This window comes from Polypterus senegalus, chromosome 14 (genome assembly GCF_016835505.1).
Source record: "Polypterus senegalus isolate Bchr_013 chromosome 14, ASM1683550v1, whole genome shotgun sequence".
Lineage (NCBI taxonomy): Eukaryota > Metazoa > Chordata > Cladistia > Polypteriformes > Polypteridae > Polypterus > Polypterus senegalus.
The window spans coordinates 62,627,407-62,652,178 of NC_053167.1; the positions used below are offsets into that span (position 1 = coordinate 62,627,407).

The window sequence follows — 24,772 nt, forward strand, 5'->3', positions numbered from 1 at the left end:
GCGCTTTTGAATTCAGGGCTCTGTAGGTTGATCATTTTCATTTCCATCAAACGATGTGGCATCCTTTCATTCCTAACACATTACCCAGTCTATATCAGTATAGATATCCAGGAGGATTTCTTTTTCCCATTGAGATCTGATGTGTTTTCAAAGTGTTCCTTTAATTTTTGAGCAGTATATATATATATATATATATATATATATATATATATATATATATATATATATATATATATATATATATATATATATATATATATATATATATATATATATATATATATACAACTTTTGTCAAAAGTTGTATTCAATTTACAGACTTCATTCAAATGTCCAAGTACTGAAGAGCAAGACGTCTTGATTTCATTGACTGTGGTCATTAGGAATATTAATGACCTGGTTTGGTAATATCTATAAGCCAATTACTAGTTTATTTTTAATTTAATATTTTTGCAAACTATTAAATAATAATATATACACTTCAACATATTCTAAGCAATTGGAAAACTAAAACTTAAAATATTAGTTCATATTGCTGTAAACTTCTGTTTTATATACAAGAGCATTTATAATTGCCTGCCTAACAACATGGACACCCATGAATGTTTACCAGAGGTACGTGGGACATATCACTCAAATGGCATTCTAAATTTATCAGGGTGAAATCTCCCATCAAAAATGCCAGACTATCACTGACTAAAACAAAAAAGCATTTAAAAACAGTTATCCTGTATTTAAATAAAGATTCTTTTGTTTATCTGTATCTTTCAATATTTGTAACTGTATGCAAAAATGACAATCCATAGTGAGTCTGCCTTTCAAAAAAATGTAAAATTTAAAATAAAAAACTCTCCAAGTGAATTTAATTGATTCATTCAGTAACTTTTTTCAGTTTAATGATACAACTTATGCTACAGAAAAATGTTATTTTACTGCCATACATTTTTACAGAACACTTAAGTATATTAAATATTTTGCTTTTTAGGTGGTCAAACTGAAGCAGATAGAACACACGTTAAACGAAAAAAGAATATTACAAGCAGTCTGCTTTCCTTTTCTTGTAAGATTGGAATATGCCTTTAAGGTACATTAAGCACTTTTTCTAAAAATGTATGGTATGCACAGAAACACAAATGATTCATTTAAAAAGAAATGCATGTATTTTATCTTTTAGGACAACTCAAATTTATATATGATAATGGAGTATGTACCAGGAGGAGAAATGTTTTCACATCTTAGAAGAATTGGAAGGTTTAGGTAAATTTCTGACTCTCATCTTCGTTTACTTTTATTTATTAATTAAATACTAAAATGTTTTTACTTTTGTGAAGGCTCTAACTAATGTATGGTTGAAGTGGTGCTGAGAAAAGATCTCTGATATCTGGACTCTTAGTTATACTAGGGTGTTGTAACGTGTTAGCCTTTATGAATGTAGTTAAAAGTCAAGCAAAATGACATCTTGCCTGGAGAAGGGGCCTAAGTTGCCTCAAAAGCTTGCATATTGTAATCTTTTTAGTTAGCCAATAAAAGGTGTCATTTTGCTTGACTTTTCACTACTGGACTCTTATTATAAATATTTCTTAGTTTGAAAAACTCACCTCATGGTTTTTATTTATACATTTCGTGTCAGGGTGGCCCTTTTTTTTTTTTTTAACAATTATGAAACAATAGTACAAATAAGTTAAGTGTGTACCTAAAGAATAACATATACATGCAGTGCCAGAGAAAAGTTGTGAAGGAAAAAATTACACTCTTATTAATTTCATGTTTCTGTAAGAAGACGGGTCAGTGCCACATAAGTACTAAATATGATGTCTTTTAGTTGCACTAAACCCAAAATAAGTCTCTAGTACCTCTATATTTAACTCTCTGGTCTGCCAGACGGTTTTCAGTGCTGACTGCTCTAGTATAATGACAAAATTCTATGAAATAGAAGTGTAATTATTATCCCTAACCATTATTCAAGTTTGCAGTGTTTTCACTAATTTATGCAAAGACCTTCCAAGTAATGCATGGTGTCAGCTTTAAAGCGAGATAAAAGCTATGGAGATCTTTTTTTTTAGCATGCCAGGAATAACAGTGTAGGTAGAGCAGTGTTTAACCTTTGCAAGTTTAAACAATGCCATTATTTTTTTTTTATTCCTTTGTGTTCATTCTGCATTAAATTTATGTCAGAATGTGTATTTACTTCATGATTTATGTATTTTATGAATTCATGTTTTAGAATTAGATGCGATAATCATGATTAATTTCATACATTTATTTGATTAATTATATATATACATACACACACACACACAAATATATATATGTATATGTATGATATGTGTGTTTATATTACAGAAATTGTTTTTGCCCAAAATTGTATGTTATCTCATCTTACCAAACTGTATTTTCCCTCATCTTTTGTAGAATTGTGCTTCATTGGTGTTAGCCCACACAAAAACTGAAACGTTTTTTGTTGTCTTGTTTTGTTAATTTATGAGCAAAAATAAGTAGTGAAAAAAGCATTCATCTATTTGTCTGTTCTTTAACTGGTGGGTAAATGTTTTCCTAATAGCCTTATTGCTTCTGTAGAACAAGCATGAACTAACTGTCTGCATGTATGTAATGTCTTCTCAGTAAGGAAGCTAATCACAAATTACTGGGAACTTACTGAAATACGAAGCCACAAAACAAAATGTTATGATGTCTGAGGAAACATTTTAAACAATGCTGTATACTGGTTAACAGCAAATTGGCTTGAAAAGTAAACAACATTTCAGGAATACAAAACATTTGCCACTATTTATACTCTTATCTGAGGTACTTATTCCTCAGAAATTGTGATTGAAACTGTGTATTCCTTTAATAAAATAGCATATTAATATTTGTGATATATGCATTATATTCTTTTTTGAAACATTTTATTTTTAATTTAAATTATTTGAGTTTTATTTAAGGGCATTTTGTAAAAAATGATAGCTGGACATAGTAACTGAATGTGTGTTTTTCTTTTGTTTCCATCCTAGTGAACCACATGCACGATTTTATGCAGCTCAGATAGTGCTGACATTTGAGTACCTCCATTCATTAGACCTCATCTACAGAGATCTAAAGCCTGAAAATCTTTTAATTGATCAACATGGATATATTCAGGTATGAAGCTACTAGATGCCAGTGGATACTCCACTTTCCCAACTGATTATTTTACCTCTGTTAGAAGTAGGACTGTACAATATTGGTAAAAAATTAAATCTCAATATTTTCTGGGACTTTGACGATAACGATAATTAGACAATATTTTGCATCTTTTAAAAACATGTTTGTAAAAGTCTTATTGATGTAGTTTGGTCTTGACAATAGGATATTAATTGTGGCTTATTAATGAGGTTAATAGAAACAACAGTTAAGGAAAACAGGTCTTATTTATTTGCATAAAATTTAAGTAAACTAATACAAAATCATTAAAGTCACTAGTCAAAGTATTACTAAGATCAAACATAGCAAGTATGAGTTAAGCATTTCAAAGGAGCCTACATGATTTACAGAAAAAATTGCACAAAAACCAATAAAACTATTATTATCAAAGAATTTAAACAGACACTTAACTTATGTGTGTGTGTGTGTGTATATGTATGTGTGAATATATGTAGATATATATATATATATATATATATATATATATATATACACTGCTCACAAAAATTAAAGGAACACTTTAAAGAAACACATTAGATACATCAGATCTCAATATGAAGTTGGATATCTATACAAATAACGACAGGGCAATGTCTTAGGAACAAAAGGATGCCAAGTCTTTTAATGGAAATAAAAGTTTTCTGCCTACAGAGGGCTCAATTGTGTAGACACCCTAAAATCAGAGTGAAATGAAGATGTGGCAGGCTGAGTCCATTTTTCAAAAACTTAATTTCTGCTACTCAAAATGCTTTTCAGTATCTTGTGTGGCCCCACGAGCTTGTATGCATGCTTGACAACGCCGGGCATGCTCCTAATGAGACGACGGATGGTGTCTTGTGGCATTTCCTCCCAGATCTGTATGAGGGCATCCCTGAGCTGTTGTACAGTCTGAGGAGCAACCTGGCGCCTAATGGACCGAAACATAATGTCCCACAGATGTTCTATTGGGTTTAAGTCAGGGGATCGTGAAGGCCATTCAATTGTTTCAATTCCTTCATCCTCCAGGTACTGCCTGCATACTCTTGCCACATGAGGCCGGGCATTGTCGTGCATTAGGAGGAAACCAGGACCTACTGCACCAGCGTAGGGTCTGACAATGGGTTCAAGGATTTCATCTCGATACCTTATGGCAGTCAGAGCACCATTTCCTACGCAGTAGATGTCTGTGCGCCCCTCCATGGATATGCCTCCCCAGACCATCACTGACCCACCACCAAACCTGTCATGTTGAACGACGCTGCAGGCAGCATATCGCTCTCCTTGTCTTCTCCAGACTCTTTCACGCCTATCACAGCTGCTCAGGGTGAACCTGCTCGCCTGTAAAAGTACAGGGCCAGTGGCGGACTTGCCAATTCTGGTGTTCTTGAGCAAATGCCAGTCGAGCTCCACGGTGCTGGGCAGTGAGCACAGGGCCCACTACAGGACGCCGGGCCCTCAGGCCATCTTCAAGAAGTCTGTTCCTGATTGTTTGGGTAGAGACATTCACACCAGTGGCCCTCTGGAGGTCATTCTGTAGGGCACGAGCAGTGCTCAGCCTGTTCCGCCTTGCACAAAGGAGCAGGTATCGGTCCTGCTGATGGGTTGAGGACCTTCTACGCCCTGTCCAGCTCTCCGAGAATAACAGCCAGTCTCCTGAAATCTCCTCCATGTTCTGGAGATTGTGCTGGGAGACACATTAAACCTTCTTGCTGCAGCACGGTGGATGTGCCATCCTGGAGAAGTTGGACAACCTGTGCAACTTCTGTAGGGTTAAGGAATCGCCTCATACTGCCAGTAGAGATGATTACTCAAGCCAAAACTAGCACGAGTGGAAAACCAGCCAAAAAGATCAAGAGGGAGAAACTTGAAATGACCTCCACATGTAAAACCAGTCCTGTTTTGAGGGTTTTCTAATTGTTGCCACTTTAGTGCACCTGTCGTTAAGTCCATGAACACCAATACAGCTGAAAGTGATTAACAATGACCTCAGCTGCTTAACCAACCAGAAAATTATCAGACAGGTTTAATTGATTTCATGCCAGGCCCAATAAAAAAAGTGTTCCTTTAATTTTGTGAGCAATATATATATATATATATTACAGTATATATTATATATAGCTATATATATATATATATATATATATATATATATATATATATATATATATATATATACAGTCAACCCTCGCTTATCGCGTTAATCCGTTCCAGACTCTGCCGCGATAAATGAATTTCCGCGAAGTAGAAACCATATGTTTGTATGGTTATTTTTATATAGTTTAAGCCCTTATAAACTCTCCCACACTGTTAACATTATTAGAGCCCTCTAGACATGAAATAACACCCTTTAGTCAAACGTTTAAACTGTGCTTCATTACAAGACAGAGATGGCAGTTCTTTCTCACAATTAAAAGAATGCAAACATATCTTATCTTCAAAGGAGCACAATCAAAAATCAATACGCACTTTTAAGTATACAGAAGCACCGCGATAAAGCGGCATTTTGTAGAGGAGCGCCCATATCTTCTAGGCAAACAGCTACTGTGTAAACAGCCCCTCTGCTCACACCCTCCGGCCAGGCAGAGAGAGTGAGAGAGACAGAGAGAAGCAAACAAAACAAGCGCCACGCGGGAAGCATATCTTTTAGCATTGAGGAGTTTTAGTTAATATGTAATACATGCTCTGATTGGGTAGTTTCTAAGCCATCCGCCAATAGCGCCCCTTGTATGAAATCAACAGGGCAAACAAACTGAGGAAGCGTAGCATAAATTAAAAGACCCATTGTCGCAGAAAGCGCTTAACCAGCGAAAAAATCCGTGATATATATTTAGATGTGCTTACATTTAAAATCCAGCATAGAGTGAAGCCGCGAAAGTCGGGTTATATAGCTTAGGATTACTATATATATATATATATATATATATATATAGTATATATATATATATATATATATATATATATATATATATATATATATATATATATATATATATATATATATATATATATATATATATATATATATATATATATATATATATATAGCTATATATATATATATATATATATATATATATATATAGCTATATATATATATATATATATATATATATATATATATATATATATATATATATATATATATATATATATATATATATATATATATATATATATATATATATATATATATATATATATATATATATATATATATATATATATATATATATATATATATATATATATATATATATATATATATATATATATATATATATATATATATATATATATATATATATATATATATATATATATATATATATATATATGCTTTTAAGCAATATCAGTTTTTTAAAAGCCAAACCACCTCCACACGAGTAAGGATGATCTGTGTCTTGTAATTAAATCTAATGACGTAGATTGCGAGGCTGTTTATCCCCTGGTGTTGTTTACTTGCTCAGTGTTAGGCAGCTACACTAGCTTCATTTGTGGTGCACTGACCATGCTCTTGCGCTCAATAGTCTACCCTTTTAGGTTACATGAGACAGTGAATGCATGGACTCTCAAGGCATGTTTTTGATTTTTTTTTTTGCAAAGTGAAAGACATACTCTATAATTTCAGCTTGAAAATCATTTCAACAATAATTAAGATATTATCATAGACAATACATATCACAAAATCCTAGGTAGCAGGAATATTTAATATCTAATCTGTTTATTTTTCAGACCGTTAAATCTTTAAATCACAGTTTTTTTTTTGTTTTTTTTTTTTCCCCCACCCCCCCCAAGTATAGTCAACATGTATGAGTAGCAAATTTTAATTCTTTAAATTCTTTAGCTTGTCTCAGACCTTTTGTGTATCGCTTTCTTTTTTGTTTTTATCTTGCGATTTGTGGTTGTTTTAGGTCACAGATTTTGGCTTTGCCAAAAGAGTAAAAGGGAGAACATGGACATTGTGTGGCACTCCAGAGTACTTGGCTCCAGAGATTATTCTCAGCAAGGTAAAAAATACCTTTATGGTTATGTGGAGAATTATCACTTTGTAAAGTAATATGCACAATCATAATTCATTCTCATGGTTTCCAAAGTATTCATACCTGTTTTGAACTTTATTGCTGAATTTATGTTGTGTCAGTGCTACATATGATATTTTGTAAGAGGGTGACCGACATTTTGTTGATACTTTTTCTCTGCATTTTCCACTTTTTTTGGCTTTGAGTTTTATTACACGTATAAAAGAATAGTCTTCTTTTAAGTCTGTAGTAATTTACAACACTTTTTTGTGAAGATTTGGGTAAAAAGTGTTCTGAGAAAGAACATCTGAAGGTGGGAATAGAGTATGAAAAAAAACCATAACAGAAAATTTCATGAGAGATGGGCATCTACAGTATTTAAAGCAGAACACCCTTGGACACAGAAGTAGAAAGGAAAACCAAAGTAGGAATATATGTCTTAATGAATAAAGAAAGTATGAATTTGAAGAAAGTATGAATTTGGCACAAAATTAATGTTCACTGGTAAACCTGGGAGAATAGACCAGTATTTATTATGTACTTGGTTAATATTTTGTATTTTACCCACAGAAAATGTATCTACCATTCCAGATAATTTTAAAATTTAAGGATATAACCTTCGTTCAAGTAGGGCAGCGGAGTGTGGAGGGTTTTTTATTTTTTTTTTTTAAGTAATTTTATTGGAAACAGAGATGGTGAGGTTTGGTTGTCATTATTCACTTTAATTGCTGGAGCAGATGCTAGCCAAGAGATTCACTATGTTCCAGAAACTTAAAGAATTGATACTTTTGTTAAAAATACACTTGCAGTTTTAGAAGAATATAATTGCCTATATTTTGAGATGTTGAAACTGTCACTATGAAGATTAGGTAATTTGGAGGGGTTGCTACAAAGGGTTCATTTTAGACTACTGAACCTTCCAGCAGAAAATTGGCAATAGTAAGGAAAGTAATCAGTGTGGTATAAATGGTGGGAATTCAGCAGAGGATGTAGAGAATGTTAGCCTTAAAGGTGAATTTGCCATTGGCAACAGCTCAAGAGACAAGGCAAACAGGAGGGCTGATGAGGAAGAAACTTGACAAATAGTCCATCTTTACTGAGAATTGGTAAGACATTTCTAAAATTTGGTAGTGCAGCTGCTGAGGTGGATTAATGTAACATTTAGATTGCTATGCATGATTAGAATAGTTTAGTTCAACTGGTTGAAATCCTTCTCAGTATCAAGTGAGAGGAGGACTGGTGGAGACTGAACACCAACAGCTGAATTAGTAATGTACAATAATCTGTGCTTATTATCCAAGACATGGCATGTATGAATAAAGCCTGGTAAGTTCTGGTTAATTAGATTACATGTTGTAATCTGCAAACTATGACCTAACATATTTCCATGTAAATTAGCATCCATGTTTTTCAAAGGTAAATGGCTGTAATTTTTACGGAAATAGAGCGTTATTGTATTTGAGCAGATTTCAGTCATATTTTCACTATAATTCTAAATATTTAGTGGATGACTATAATATTTAGGCCAATTAAACAACAAAGTTATCATAAAAAGAAATTAGCCTTTCAGGAAGGATACTGTCAAGATAAGGCTTCTATTTTTTCAGAAAGGTAAGTCCTAGTGATAGCTTCTCAACATTATTTGAAGATTCAAGTGACTCTACCTTGCTTTAGAAGTCTGATGTATAGATGAGAAAGATGCAATAGATTCCCAATTCATTATAGTATCTGCTTAATAAAAATGTAGTGCATTAAGCAATAATTTGTTGTGATCATTGTCTTACCTTATATGTCTTGCATTTTTCAGTAATAGAGAGGATTTCATTGTTTGTTGCTTTTATGTGATATGTTGACTAAGGGCTGTGGCATGGTTGTAATGTGTTCAAACCCAGTATGTAATGAACTTCATGTTACACAAGATGGAAGGTCTGTAACCCAAGTGTGTTAAATGAAATAAATTCAACCAAACCACTTAAAACAGAGTGGCTTAAAACTTAGCCTCAATTTTGGTATTTTCTGCTACTTTGATTTAGCTGGGTACATATTCTTCATGCTTAACTCAATGTACGTGTTCCATATGTCAAAATGAAGAGTAGATTTTTTGCTTTCTGAATATTTATACCTGGCATAGAAGGTATGTTTCGTATATAAATTACAGGGCAGTAAGTTGGAAATTTTCAGTCCTGTTTTTGATAAAAATATATAAGAATAACATTCAAAGTATTAGCATAAATGTTGGAATAAACTTCTAAACACCATAAAAGTGATGCACAGCGCATCAGCAATAACCATAAAAATTAACTATCCACAGCTATGGTATTTTTGTCTTAAAGTAGTGAAAAGGGATTTTTTATTTTTTTTTTATTTTAGCTTTTACCATATTCATATACTGTAAATGACTACGTTGACCATACCTTACTATAAACACAAGTAATATACTGTATATCCAAATGAAGGCCAAGCATTTCTCTTTTAGAATGTATATATATTGTGAAGGAACTATGTTGTGAGATAAAGTTACAGCACAATAAAGCTGCAAACTCCAACTATGTTTTTACCAAAGATTACACTTTGAAATATTTCTTGTTTTTGCATGTAGAATACATTTCCAAACACCACAAAGACAACACAGAAGAATGCATGTACAGATGGTTGGAAACAACTGGAAAAATAGTTATGAAATCCTAGCAACCATTTTGTAGAGTTTTACTGTTTTGAAGCAGTAAAAATAAAGATTTTCTGTATCCATCTTTACTGTTTTAAAATAAATCACCATATAATGAATATTCCTTGCCAAATAATGCATCTCCTACAGTGTAAGTGAAGGCCATACCATGTATTTTCAGAATATATATATGTATACTGTATACTCTGGAGAAGGAATTATAATGTGTGCCCCAAATTATAGCAAAACAGCTGAAAAATTCAAAAACAAACTTACAAAACAAAATCACTTAAAGCATAACAGCAGCATCATGAGTTACAATTTACCTTATTGTGGTACAAGTTCAGGAATACAGTGTATTTGAAATGATAAAAAATAGTGTCCTTGAAAGACAAAACTACACACCAAACTTGAACGAGAAAAAGTATAATAAAGAGCTATGCAAAATCCAATTTTACCCTCCCAATTTAACTATTAACAATACAAAATAAAGTTTTATTAACCAAATTATGATTTGTTGCACTGTGCAAAAAGTTTTTGTCTAATATTCAGTGGGATGCAAAAGTTTGGGCAACCTTGTTAATAGTCATTATTTTCCTGTATAAATCGTTGGTTTTTACGATAAAAAATGTCAGTTAAATATATCATATAGGAGACACACACAGTGATATTTGAGAAGTGAAATGAAGTTTATTGGATTTACAGAAAGTGTGCAATAATTGTTCAAACAAAATCAGGCAGGTGCATAAATTTGGGCACCACAAAAAAGAAATGAAATCAATATTTAGTAGATCCGCCTTTTCCAGAAATTACAGCCTCTAAACACTTCCTGTAGGTTCCAATGAGAGTCTGGATTGTGGTTGAAGGTATTTTGGACCATTCCTCTTTACAAAACATCTCTAGTTCATTCAGGTTTGATGGCTTCCGAGCATGGACAGCTCTCTTTAACTCACACCACAGATTTTCAATTATATTCAGGTCTGGGGACTGAGATGGCCATTCCAGAACGTTGTACTTGTTCCTCTGCATAAATGCCTTAGTGGATTTTGAGCAATGTGTTGGGTCGTTGTCTTGTTGAAAGATCCAGCCCCGGTGCAGCTTCAGCTTTGTCACCGATTCCTGGACATTGGTCTCCAGAATCTGCTGATACTGAGTGGAATCCATGCGTCCCTCAACTTTGACAAGATTCCCAGTCCCTGCACTGGCCACACAGCCCCACAGCATGATGGAACCACCACCATATTTTACTGTAGGTAGCAGGTGTTTTTCTTGGAATGCTGTGTTCTTTTTCCTCCATGCATAACCCCTTGTTATGCCCAAATAACTCAATTTTAGTTTCATCAGTCCACAGCACCTTATTCCAAAATGAAGCTGGCTTGTCCAAATGTGCTTGAGCATACCTCAAGCGGCTCTGTTTGTGCTGTGGGCAGAGAAAAGGCTTCCTCTGCATCACTCTTGCATACAGCATCTCCATGTGTAAAGTGTGCCGAATGGTTGAACGATGCACAGTGACTCCATCTGCTGCAAGATGATGTTGTAGGTCTTTGGTGCTGGTCTGTGGGTTGACTCTGACTGTTCTCACCATTCGTCGCTTCTGTCTATCCGAAATCTTTCTTGGTCTGCCACTTCGAGCCTTAACTTGAACTGAGCCTGTGGTCTTCCATTTCCTCAATATGTTCCTAACTGTGGAAACAGACAGCTTAAATCTCTGGGACAGCTTTTTGTATCCTTCCTCTAAACCATGATGGTGAACAATCTTTGTCTTCAGGTCATTTGAGAGTTGTTTTGTGACCCCCATGTTGCTACTCTTCAGAGAAAATTAAAAGAGGAGGGAAACTTACAATTGACCCCCTTAAATACTCTTTCTCATTATAGGATTCACCTGTGTATGTAGGTCAGGGGTCACTAAGCTTACCAAGCCAATTTGAGTTCCAATAATTAGTTCTAAAAGTTTTGGAATCAATAAAATGACAACGGTGCCCAAATTTATGCACCTGCCTGATTTTGTTTGAACAATTATTGCACACTTTCTGTAAATCCAATAAACTTCATTTCACTTCTCAAATATCACTGTGTGTGTCTCCTATATGATGTATTTAACTGACATTTTTTATCATAACAAGCAACGATTTATATAGGAAAATAATGACTATTAACAAGGTTGCCCAAACTTTTGCATCCTACTGTATATTTAGCCTGATACATACACACACACATAAATGCATGTGTATATATAACTAAACAAATTATTCATTTGTAACCTTGGAGAATATAGAGATCCTGTTGAACAAGAAAAGTCAAATCATTTTGATATTTAACTTGGTGATCCAATAAGAGACAAGCAAAGGCACACCTTAAAACATTAATATATGCCTTATTTCACAACTCATATAGGAAATAATGATTAGCCCGATTTAAGGGTTGAAACACTCTTCTTTTTTTACTGGCTAGAAGCATGCCTGTCAAAAGTTGTACAGTCACAAATGGGGGATTTGAACTTCCAACTGACTTGCAAGTTTGGCCATCTTTTTAGGTATATAGGAAAACAATGAGAAGGTGTATAGACACATGCAATAGACTGTTTGGCAGCAAACTATTTAACTTTAATTGTAGCACTTTGTAAACAAATCATCTCTAGTACTTGTTTTAAAAAATAACTTTAATATTTAAGTGTGCGGATGGCTACAGATAATCGGGGTGGTGGTTTTGTGGTGGGTCTAAAGAGTTAAGTAGGATGTTGTTAAATCTCCTTTTATAAGCATTAAGACTGAGTGGTGGAAATATAAACTTATTTTTTCACCTTTATTTGGAAATTGCCATTGCAGTTATATTAGCATTAGTTAGAGGTTGGCCAAGAAAAAAAATACAATGAATATTTGTTTCTGAGAAGAAAGATGTTTCTGAAGGTGAGAGTAACAGCCTGAAAGCAATCTGATAATGGATGTTCCTTGCAAACCATTTGTAAGACTTAGATGGCAACAAAGGATAAATATAAAATTTCCTAAGCGATCTGAAAGAATTCTTAAAAAGGCATTGATGTCATTGCCAAAACCGAAGTGTTAATCTGTGAAGAAGAAGAATTTACTTTGGAGGTCAAGACCGAAAACCATAAAGGGCATGGGAGCATAAATTGCAGTAAACTCTATTTTTATCTGTTCTCTAGTTCTCCCGTAACACAGTTAAAGTTTTTTTTTGGAACTGAGGAATAAGCCTCGAAGGAATAATACTAGTTCATACCTAAATACATTATTAGCCTTTAAACAAATTTCCTGGAGAAGGATCATGTTCATTTTTGTTGTATGCAAAATATTGATGCATCAGAACCTTCACAGGGGTGTGTAGAGACTGTACTCTTTCAATGAGCTGATATTTTATTTGGACATATAATTAAGGCAAGTACGAGTGGTATGACATATCGCTGAGGGGATCGAGCTATTGCAGATGAAGTTGTATAGTATATAACTTTTTAGAACAGCAGCCAGAAAGTTTTACAGATAATGTAATATATTGAGATTTTCAACTTGGCGGAATCTAAGAGAAAAGCAAGAGACATACCTGGTTGGATTTCTGAATCACAGAGGTTAACATCCTCCTTCTATGAGCTGTTACAGCTCTAAAGTCAGGTAACAATTGAAGCCAATTGTAGGATTGTTTCTGGGGATTTGTGGATTGCTGTTAGCTTACATGAACTTAAGCAGCTTAAAAATTACAGTGCAGAACCTTGGAGAGGAGAATGTTCTATGGCTGCAGTTCAGATGAGCCAGCCTGATTTTTATAATCTAATCCCAGTGCAGAGAGCCGTTTCAAGGAATGTGTTTGGAACATTGCCTTTGATGTCTTCCAGTAACCCTACTATCCCCAGGTTCTGTGGTATTTTAGCTTCCTTATTAGTGTAGCAAAATTAGGATTGCCAGCCTCTGCTTTGATTTTTGCAGTTATACAATGTAGCTAAGTACTTTTGGTGCCAACCAGGCAATAACCTATTTCAAACCATAGATAAAGAAAATCATTGAAAAGGATATGCTTGAGTGCACCATTTGTGAAGGATAATTCCCTTTAGCTATCGCTTGACAGCACGCTCTAGACTTTGTCTTCACGTTATCATGGTCAGCTCTGAAATGAGATGCCACCTTCCAGGAGTGTCCTGCTATTATACTGGATGGACTGGAAGAGGCGGAGCTTCCTTGGCTTTGTTACTGTCAAGGGACGGTTTTTCAAGGGTGTGAGGATAAAAAGCAGACGATAGTTAATGGCAGTGACCTCTCTCGTCCTGAGGAGGTACTACTTACTTTAGGTGATATTGGAAGGTGACCCTCTGGCACGCATGTATGACAACAGCAATTAGCACTGCATGTTTAATTGAGAGGTAGTTTGTAAATTATATTAAAACAGCAACATTTATTTATATAGCACATTTTCATACAAAAAAATGTAGCTCAAAGTGCTTTACAAAACGGAGAATAGAAAAATAGAAGACACAGTAAAAAATAAAAATAAGTCAACATTAATTAACATAGAATAAGTAAGGTCCAATGGCCAGGGTGGACAGAAAAAACAAAAAAAAAAAAACTCCAGACGGTTGGAGAAAAAAAATAAAATCTGTAAGGGATTTCAGACCATGAGACTGCCCAGTCCCCTCTGGGCAATCTACCTAACATAAGTGAAACAGTCCTCTTTGTATTAGGGTTCTCATGGAAGGACTTGATGATGATGGTCATGTAGACTTCTGGCTTTCAGTCCATCAATGTTGGAGCATCATGATGCTTTGAATAGGTGGTGTTGGCGCAGGCCGCCACCACAAAGAAACCGTAAAAATAAACAGAAGAGAGAGTTGGGGTCAGTACGGATTTTAGAGCCACTATGAATAGTTATTATGATGAATTGAAATATTATGCAAAGTTTCCATGGCTTCTCCACCAAGACTTTTGTGTCTGAGTCCATCTCTTTGAGATGAATCAGGTAATTGAACATTGTGAACTGAGAGTTATGAGCAGATATGTAAACATGTTCCTATTGTAAGTATCCTTTAGGCTGTTTCAATTGTGATTGCCAAAAAAGTACTAAAAAACTATTAGTGTTCATAATAGCTGGAATACTTCAGTCTAAATACAGTATGTAAGATAAGTTAAAGCAGATTTAAAATCAAATTAGCAATGCACATTTAGGAATTAGTAGACCAAAGTCCAGAAATTCTGTGTTAATGTATCATGCTTGGTCAGAACTCTTGTGTTACTCACAGCACAACACAATAACTAAGACTTTTGGAAGGAATTTATTTTGTAATGAAAATGTCTGAAAGTAACCTTAGTTGTGCAAAAGATACAATGAGATTTCTAAAACATACAGACCACTTATATGCAGTCTTGTGTAGTTGAGTATTGCAATTTATGAAAATTTAGGCTCAACAGTTTTGGGTAATTCACCTATTTATCATGCTGGATTACTATGATAATTTGGTATTGTCAGGCCAACTGCTTGTTTTGTACACAATATTCTGTTTAACAAGTATTCATAAAATTCCCTTGGAAGAATTTAGAATTTTTTTTTAACTTTTATTGTTATTTATAAATCTTGGTCATGCATATAGATGTGCTGCAAATAGAGAAATCAGGGTATGGAGAAAGATGAACTGCATTTTCCTTTTGAATTTTCAAAATAAAGTGCAAACTTACCAAGAAAAATTGCATGAAATCATACATACTTGTGAAATTTGGATTTTTTTTTCTATTGCTTGCTTTTCCCCTTCTTTCTTAGGGCTATAACAAAGCTGTGGATTGGTGGGCACTTGGTGTATTGATATATGAAATGGCAGCAGGATATCCACCATTCTTTGCAGACCAGCCTATTCAAATATATGAAAAAATTGTTTCTGGAAAGGTACGAACATTAATTTTTTTTAGTATTTTCCCATCTTTATTGTTTTCTTTCTGTTTCAATAATCAGTTTATATTTCCTTTTATACATACCTATTCTCAAAACACATTCTTCTGAATGAATGTTTTGCAGAAAAGCACTTAAAAACAAACTACATCTTTGGGCAGTTATTTTATGACAACCTTCAATATTTTGTTTTATTTCAGGTGCTAATAATAAAGTATTTTACTAAATGACCAAATGTGAGACAGTTTAATGTAAGAAGTCGTGAGATCTGCTAAGATTAAGAAAAATAATTTAATTCATTAGCATACATTATTTGATAATGGTTTGTCATTCACCACTTTATTAAACTAATATTATTGTGTAGTATTATAAATAAAGTAAACACTGACTGAATATTATTAAACATTTTAGTAAAATGAAACCACTGTCACGTTTATTATTATGTGCAGAATATCTATTTCTTTCTCTCTGTTCAAATTGTCATTTAATACTTTTTGCAAGAGTGGACTTGAAACTGTTGAATTATGTAATTATAGAATGGAAGGTACAAATAAGCTATATTGTCTGTTTCTTTGGAGTTTGCATGCTACAATTGTCTCTGTGTTTTCCTTTTTTTTCTTTTCTCTCTGTGTACTCCAGTTTTTCTGCACACATTTAAAAGATTAGAACTCTTCAGAATTGATGTTTTCATTTCAGATTTTTAGATAAATTTAGGCCCAGTTACAATACTGTACATAACATAACATTCTTATACTCGCTCTGTCTAATACAGGGTCATACAATATCTGTTTTTTTTGGGTAGTCATGGTTAGGTTAGGTAGATTAACCCAAAAGAAAAGTTGTTTGCAGCAGAAAAGTACAAACATAAGGTATTGTTACAGAGATATAAGAAAATAAGCTAAGACACGACAACTGAAAACTAAAGTTATCATAAATACAAAACACTTAAGATTAGTACAAATTGTACAAAATAGAATGGTGGCAGTCTCTGAAGGACTGGGCATAAGGTACTTAGATAGGATGCTAGTCTTTCACAGGGCCAACTTGCACATTTATTCTCACTTACACTTGGGCCAGTTTGAAATTGACTCTTAAACAAACCTGAAAGTCTTTGTGAATGTGAAAGGAAGACCAAAGTACCCAGAGAAAAACCCGCTACATCACTGACCTTCCCTATTGTACATACTACCAAGGGAACATATATTCTAATCTGATGTTTAAATGATAATGTTTAAATGATAACAAGCTTTGTTAGTATTGCATATTCACATAAAACTAAACATTTACAGACACATTATGTATGGGTCTTGTATTAAAGTACATGTTAAGTTTGCAATGTATCAAGTCTGTTGTTTCCATTTATTCAGATTAGATTATCAATTTTTCCTGTGCCTTATAAGAAAGCAGAGAACAAATATTTCATTCTCTTTAAATCTTTATTACTTCATATCATTGTATTGGTTAGGCTGTACCATAGCACCAGTTCAAATATTTAAAAAGAAATATTTTTCTTAAACAAAGTATTAGATTAAATGAATGCTGTTTAAGAGAATGGAGTTACTGTATGTATGTTTACACTATTTAAATTTATAGATCCTCAACAGTTTAAATGGTATTTTCTTGCATTGCTTCAGACTGCTTTTCTAATATTGTTCATCGTTTACTATTGTATATGTATACAAAGCTATAATTTCATTTGAGAAAATATTGCTATTCTTGAATTAAAATAAAAAATATTTATTTTTAGGTAAGATTCCCATCTCACTTCTGTAATGACTTGAAAGACCTCCTGAGGAATTTACTTCAGGTAGATCTGACCAAGCGGTATGGCAATCTGAAGAATGGAGTAAATGACATTAAGAATCACAAGTGGTTTGCTACAACAGATTGGATTGCCATTTATGAAAGAAAGGTAAGTCTTTGTTGTATGTCATAAGTCATTGGTTGGTGGTTATTTAACTTAACATTTTGTAGTGAATATCTTTAGCTGGTTGTAGCTTCTTTGGAGGTAATAAGTAAGCAATTCTGATCACTGGCTGCTTATTCACGAGAATTAAAAAAAATATCCATGTAAACAAAATGCACAGACAATACAGTGTGAGGTGAAATGAGAGAGGACACACAACACCAGAAACTGACTGCTACCAATTATTCCATATTGTTAGCTTGTTTTAATATGGGATGGGCTTATAAACCTAAGTATTTTTCACCATTCCTACATATAAAAATGCATTTCAAAGACTCCATTGGTAACACTGAATCCTCTAGGTAGTCATGTAATGTTGAATCACTGTTCTAAAGCTGAATGTATAGCCAAGCAAAATTATTTTCTACCGTGCATATTTTATATGTGGTCCAAAGCTGGGCAACTGCCTCATCAAGATGTTATGTAAATATTAAAAATGGATCCCACTGTATACATATAAAAGTTTTACTATAGGTGGTGAAAAACAGGTTTTCATTAGAAGCTTCAGGAAGTACAGGTGTTGGTGAGCTTTTTTGACAGTAACCGACGTGGGTTGTGTCCGTTTCAGGATGTAGCTCTAAGACATTTAGGGCTGCTGACCTCTCTATATCATCCCTACCAATACAAACAGTATTTTGCTTTCTTTAGTTTTTCTTAAATTTAAGGGAGAGATTTCTTGTCTGTTATGCTAAATTATGACCTTGTCACCTTCATATTTAACAACAGAGTTTGAAATTTACTAGAGCAGGTGACATTCCTCCAGTCTTCAATTTTCCAGTTTTGGTCATTACTTCCCTGTGTACTTTCATTTGTCTGTTCTTTGCTGACATAAGTTAAGCTTGGCATGGCTGTTTGGAGTAGCAGGGTATTTGTGTTATCGAGCTGATATATCTAATAAAGTGACCAGTGAGTGTATATTGCAGGAGTTATTTTTACACTTGGAGTTCAGGCAAGGTAACTAACTTGCTTGGGATCACAGAGCGATACAGAAATTGGCATTGGGACAGCAGCCTTAGGATTTGAAGGGCAACACCTTAGCCACAAGGCTATGTTACTTGCAACATAGGGGGCATTACAGAAACATTTCTTTATATTTTAAACGTATGTGTAATTTGATGTTATGAACTGATGTTATAAAATATGGTTTTACAAGGTTAGTATTCAGCTAGCCAAACAGTGTTATATAACCAAGCCTGTGTATAAGAGAAAGAACTAAACCATGACCTTCTTCCCGTTCATCATTAGTAATACATTTTACAGATACAGTATAAAAATAAAGAGCAGAGGTAGCACAAATGTTTTGTCTTAGGGAAATACATAAAATTCTCAACACCTTGAAAGGAATCCATGTTGCAAAAAAGTGTAAAACATATACATTACTAAGCAAGGGGTCAAAAAATAAATAAAAAAAACTGTAAACAAAGCCACAGTAACTAATTGGGTTAAAGAGAAAAGGGTCCGATGTGGATCACACAAATACACTTTTTATACTATTTTTCTGAAGTCTAAAAGTATGCCATCTCATTTTTATACCTCATTGTCCTAGTGGGAAAGGGAAAGAGTGATCACCTGGATTGCAGCAACTACAGGGGGATAACACTGCTCTCAGTGCTGGGTAAGGTCCTCACTAGGGTCATCCTCAGTAGGGTCCATGATTACTTGCTTATCTACCACTGACGGATCAGTCTGGTTTTATGCCTAAGAAGTCTTAACATCGATCACATCCTAGCATTGAGGATTCTTATTAAGTGTAAACGTGAATATCGGTAGAGTTTCTTTGCAGTCTTTGTCGATTTTCATAAGTCATTCGACTTTGTTGATCAAGTTGCCCTGTGGGACATTCCTTCGCAGGATCCCACCAAGGTTGCTGGATATTATGGCCAGTCTCTTTATTAGTACTATGTGTGCTGTGCAGAGTGGAGGCTGAATCTCTGCTTTCTTCCCAATTGATTCTGGGGTTTGTCAGGGGTGTGTTCTTGCTCTTACTCTCTTCAGTGTTTCCATAGACTGGGTGTTGGGCAAGTTTGCGCAGTCCAGTGACTGTGGGACATTTGTTGGTGAAGTAAGATTAAGTGATCTTGACTTTGCTGATTAATCTGTGATCTTTGTGGAGTCAATGGAAGTTCTGGTCAGGGCTCTTGAGAGACTGAGCAAGGAGACTGAGAGTCTGGGCTTGCGAGTATTCGGATCCAGGCTTTCAATGACGTCTTGGGCACAGCCATCAGCAGTGTGTCTGTCTGTGGAGAGAACGTTGACCTCATTGAGAGGTTTACTTACCTCAGCAGCAATATTAATGTCTTTGGTGGCTCTTCTTATGAAATTAGCAGATGGATTGAGAGAGTATTTGGAATCATTAAGGTTGCTGGAAAGGGGTGTGTGGCACTCCCAATATCTCTGCAAAGGACAAAGATCCAAGTCTTTACAGACCCTGGTGCTTCCTGTTTTGCTATATGGCTGCGAGACATGGACACTATCCAGTGACCTTTGACGAAGACCGTGTCGTGGAGTCCTTGGGTACTACTGGTTTGACTTTGTGTTGATAAGACACATTACCTGCATTCAGTTACGGCACTATGGCCATGTGGCGCGGTTCCCCGTGGTTTATCCGACTCGCAGGGTTCTCATTGTTGAGGACCCCGGTGGCTGGAAGAGGCCAAGGGGACATCTACGTAACACTGGGTATGGCAGATAGATGATCATTTCTGGATTGTGGGACTAGACTGCGTGTCTGCCTTGGAGTTTGCCAACTGGGATCCCAAGCTGTTTTATTGTGTGGTGGGTGCGGCAACACATTGCACTAGCGCAATCTCTCCAACCTGACCTTATTGTCATAATTAAGGTCTTTTGGCTTTTGTCCTCTAGCGCTAAACCCGCGTTTGCTAAGAAGGCTAAGTAATCCAAAATAGCTACGGGAAAAAAAAGTTTACTGGTTATTTCTACACTAAAAAGGAAAGGGGATAAGAGATGCAACATTTCAGCCATATAGCCTTTATCAAGCATGCCATACACAGAAGCAGTGAGATGTTTCCTCTTAAAACTTAAAATCAGTTTGAGGTATCTTTTTCATTAATATCTCACACAAGCTGTATCTCTTTAAATGTCAATAAAGTGACATCCTAACTACCAATTTTCATTGGCAGGAAAGATTTTATCTGAATCTTGCCTGCACATGCCCAACTGGCATTACACCTAGATCAAAACTACATCTTCATACCAACACTCAAATCAGCTTGAATGGGTTTGTCAAATTTTCAGGTCATGATGCAAGAGTGGTATCAAGTCTAATATAGTTCTAGGGGAGTTTCTTTTTGCTCTTGTTGATCCATCAAGAGTTAAACCTTTCTTTGTCTGGCCATTCTACTTAGAATAGTTATCAGGTGTAACCTTCCCAGTAGCACAATGGCATCAACAACATACCTCAAAGAATGCTTGGAGCTTGCTTATCCTTTCCTATGATTAAACTCTTACGATGAGGATCTAGTGCTAGAAGTACATTTACATTTGTTTATTTGGCTGACGCCTTTTTCCAAAGTGACCTAAAAACATATGAGATACAATTAGTTAATTTTATTTTCAATTGGAGCACAGGCAGGTGAAGTGACTTGCTTATGGTCACACAGTTGTTAGCGGTGGGATTTGAAACCCCAACCTCAGGGTTTGAAGTCCAAAGCCTTAACCACTGTGCCACAAATTAATGTATTTAATATAATTGATATACATGACAGTCTATACTTTATATGGGTAACAAGGCACTGCATAATTGACTGTCCTGAACGAGAATATAAACATTTGCCTTAGACAAAACAAACAGCTTGACACATTTTTTTTTTCCCACATTTAAACATCCATTTTCATATCCTGCTTATTCTAACACAGGATCCAGGATGTAGGGAGGTTATCTCAGCAGCACTAAGCACCGAGCATGAGCCAGCACTGGACACAGCATCAGTTTAAAAATTGTTTACTGGTTGTTTTAGTTTCATTGGATCTCTTACTACTGAAATCTGGCATATGATTACTGAAACTTGACCTTAGTGTGAATTTTGTTTTAATGCTGCCACAGAATTTCAATAAGTTTTTTTGTTTTCATTTGTTTTTAAACTTGAATATTGATTCTCAGAGTTATTTATGTTTATTTTTGATATTAGGTGGAAGCTCCTTTCATACCAAAGTGCAGAGGCCCAGGAGATACAAGTAACTTTGATGACTATGAAGAAGAAGATATCCGTGTCTCAGTTACAGAAAAATGCGCAAAAGAGTTTTCAGATTTTTAAAGTATGAGAGTGAGGTTGCATCAAAGGCTTCTACATTGGGAATCTTTGCACTCTGTTAAGAAATGGGGTGGCGCTAAGACCATCTTATTTGTTACTTACATAGTTCCTTCATTCCACAAGGCTGAATGAAGTCCTTATTGCCATCATCCTTGTGTGCAGCTCGCACTAGCCTCAAACACAGGCATATTTTTGCTGGCACTTTTTAGTGCTGCAACACAAAATGCTAGACCACATTTTCTTCTCTCCCCATCTAATTTGAGTTCCAGTGCTGTTGTCTTTATAGTATGTCTTTCCCAACATTTTTAAAGGGGTATTTTGATGAAAGGAAACCCTTTATGTTAGTATGTAAAGACTGAGTGATTGTACCAGAGGGTGCTGCAGATGGTGTGATTTAGGTTGGAGAGAAAGGTAGGTGTTGCTTCTAGTGTTTGCCAGCCAACAGTTTTTGTCTGTGATATGTCTGAGAAGTTTTTTTTTTATTTTTATAAAGATATTAAAAATATTCTCTAACTCAGACTAGAATATAGACAATATGTTTGGCATTTTTCGGAAGTAGAACTTGTTGTTTGTGTGTATTTGTATGTTAATCAAACAAGAATAAAACATTTGTTTTTTACAATTATATGTTCAAAATTAATATTCATTTAATGGCAAAAGAAGGGCAAAAAGCCCTGTGCCTTTATTTATCTTTTGAAATTGCCATGGCCCCATTTTATTTTCTTCATTGTTCATGGCAGTATTCCTGCCTTAATAAAGTAGAAAACTGCAGAGTGCAGCAAACTGCAGAGAAAGCAGAAAATCATCAAAGTAAAATTTTTGTACCATTTGTAGCAGTGTTTTACCAGTATGTCCGCTCATTCTCTTTTTAATTTTCTTTGACTCTTATAAATCATGTACTTAAAATAATTTTGATATGCTTTTAAATGAGGCACAAGATTAAAATGAAAGTTTCAGGTACATGAAGGATATAAGGGCCCTATTTGGGAGTAGCTATGCTTCACTTCTAGATGTGTAAAATAAACTGAAGTACATTTGCAAAAATTAGTACTTGGAGTGAATTGCTTCACTGAGATGGTCCTCTATTTGCTGTGATGCTCATGGGAAGGTTGCCAGGCTTTTTTTCCTGGCATATTAAAAGAACTGGACCAGACATGTGCATTAAATAAATCACTCCTTTTTGTTTTTAAAGGTTTTAGCACTTAATTCTGTTTTACAAAAGTTTTCATATAAGATATGTAAGACTGCCATATTTATATGTATTAGCCACTTCTCTTGCATTTCTTATTTTTTTTTTTATCTTACTACCGAATGTATAATGACAAATAGCAGATAAAGTCCTTTTCATTTGTTAATTTGTTTTTGCTTGTTTGAGTTTTATTCACACCAGTTATAAAATGATTAATATTGCTGATCCTCACAAGCTTCAGCATTTTTGTCATGTTAAATTCAGTATTTGTTGAAGCCCACTTTTTAAGTTACTTATTTGCTTTTTTTATATAAAAAGTCAATGATGTTTTTATTTATATACACCGTAGGGAATGATAATGTCTAATAAATGTAATTTTGGAATGGTTAAGACTGGCATAGTTTTTGCTGTCTTCAATCAAATATATTTCAGATCCTCATTAAATAATAGTTTATAATAAAGGAAGCATATGTCTATCCTTAAAATAGCTATCAAAATCGCTGGAAGTAAACTTAGCACTGACAGCACATAATTTTAAGGTATGACACGTCTCAAAAATATTTCTTTGTTGTCATTTTGCATTACCAGTATGGGCTATATTATAAATTCTCAATGTATTTAGTTTGGTAAATATTTTGCACAACAATGTCATTAGAAAGCTGACACTTGATTGCATTTTTGTCCACCCATATTAACTTGTATGTGCAAGGGAAGTACAAGATACTTTGCTGTAGCAAATTTTGTGTAACAAAATATAATATACATCACATTAATAAATTTTAAAAAATCCTTTGTATGAAAATGTTAATATCTTTTGTTTTTCATTTACACTAAAAATTGTGGATGCATGCCAGCTAAAATGATTCAAGTTGTAAAATAAAATGTGTGTATGGATGGATTGATTGATGGATGGATGGATGGATATGTATATACACTTTTTTCCCACTTCTGTTCCACTTAAAACCATATTAAGGTCACAAAGCAACCCTGAACATCTCTTCACCATGTCTGAATGTGGCATTATATCAACTAGCAACAGAAAACATGTAAGTACTTGAACTTTAGGCCATTTTCTGTTTTGCTTTTTCTGTACATTAGATGTAGTAATTTATTAAGTGTTTTTATTCATCACAAATATTTTTGTTTGAATAAGAGATTCTGTTACCCTGAACATTACTACATTATGGGAATCGCTTTCAATTTTGAAATGTGGCTCACTAATTATGTCTATGTGTCAAAAGAAATGAGGAAGAGTGCCACCATATCAACATTAGACAACAGTGTATGAAGAAAGCTGCTACAAAGCTGAGATTAACATTTTCAAGCCCACTAGTCTGGAATGGTGTGAGTAGCTTGAGTGCTTAACTTGTTTCAGCAGGCTGTTTTATGCCAGTGGTGACCTTTGTTACATGTGATGCCTTCTTCTGTTTTTCAAATAAGATGGATTCATTTGTACACTTTCTGTAAACATTAATGTCCTAAACCAGTCAAAACACAGTGCTGCATAGGATTAAAAAATGTAAAAATGAGAACATGAGTACAAATGCTTTCGTGTGACAGTAACAATGTAATGTCTAATAGAAGTTCTCCTTTCAACCACCAGCAGTGCTGTTCTTCTTCTTC

At 34.5% G+C, this 24,772-nt stretch overlaps 1 protein-coding gene across 3 annotated transcripts in view; it reads left to right on the top strand.

Moving 5' to 3' along the window:
• The window catches only part of prkacba (protein kinase, cAMP-dependent, catalytic, beta a), a 124,191-nt gene extending 100,245 nt beyond the window's left edge, over positions 1-23,946 (top strand). For 2 of the 3 annotated variants that reach the window (XM_039735457.1, XM_039735458.1), the window contains 7 exons: positions 986-1,084; positions 1,175-1,257; positions 3,012-3,138; positions 7,071-7,166; positions 15,598-15,720; positions 17,471-17,635; positions 21,838-23,941. In XM_039735457.1, coding sequence (XP_039591391.1) covers positions 986-1,084; positions 1,175-1,257; positions 3,012-3,138; positions 7,071-7,166; positions 15,598-15,720; positions 17,471-17,635; positions 21,838-21,963 — 819 coding nt within the window. In that variant the 3' untranslated portion in view covers positions 21,964-23,941. Of the gene's footprint in view, positions 1-985; positions 1,085-1,174; positions 1,258-3,011; positions 3,139-7,070; positions 7,167-15,597; positions 15,721-17,470; positions 17,636-21,837 lie in introns of all 3 variants that reach the window. The other variant, XM_039735456.1, reaches the window with a different exon arrangement.
• Positions 23,947-24,772: the final 826 nt, after the last annotated feature.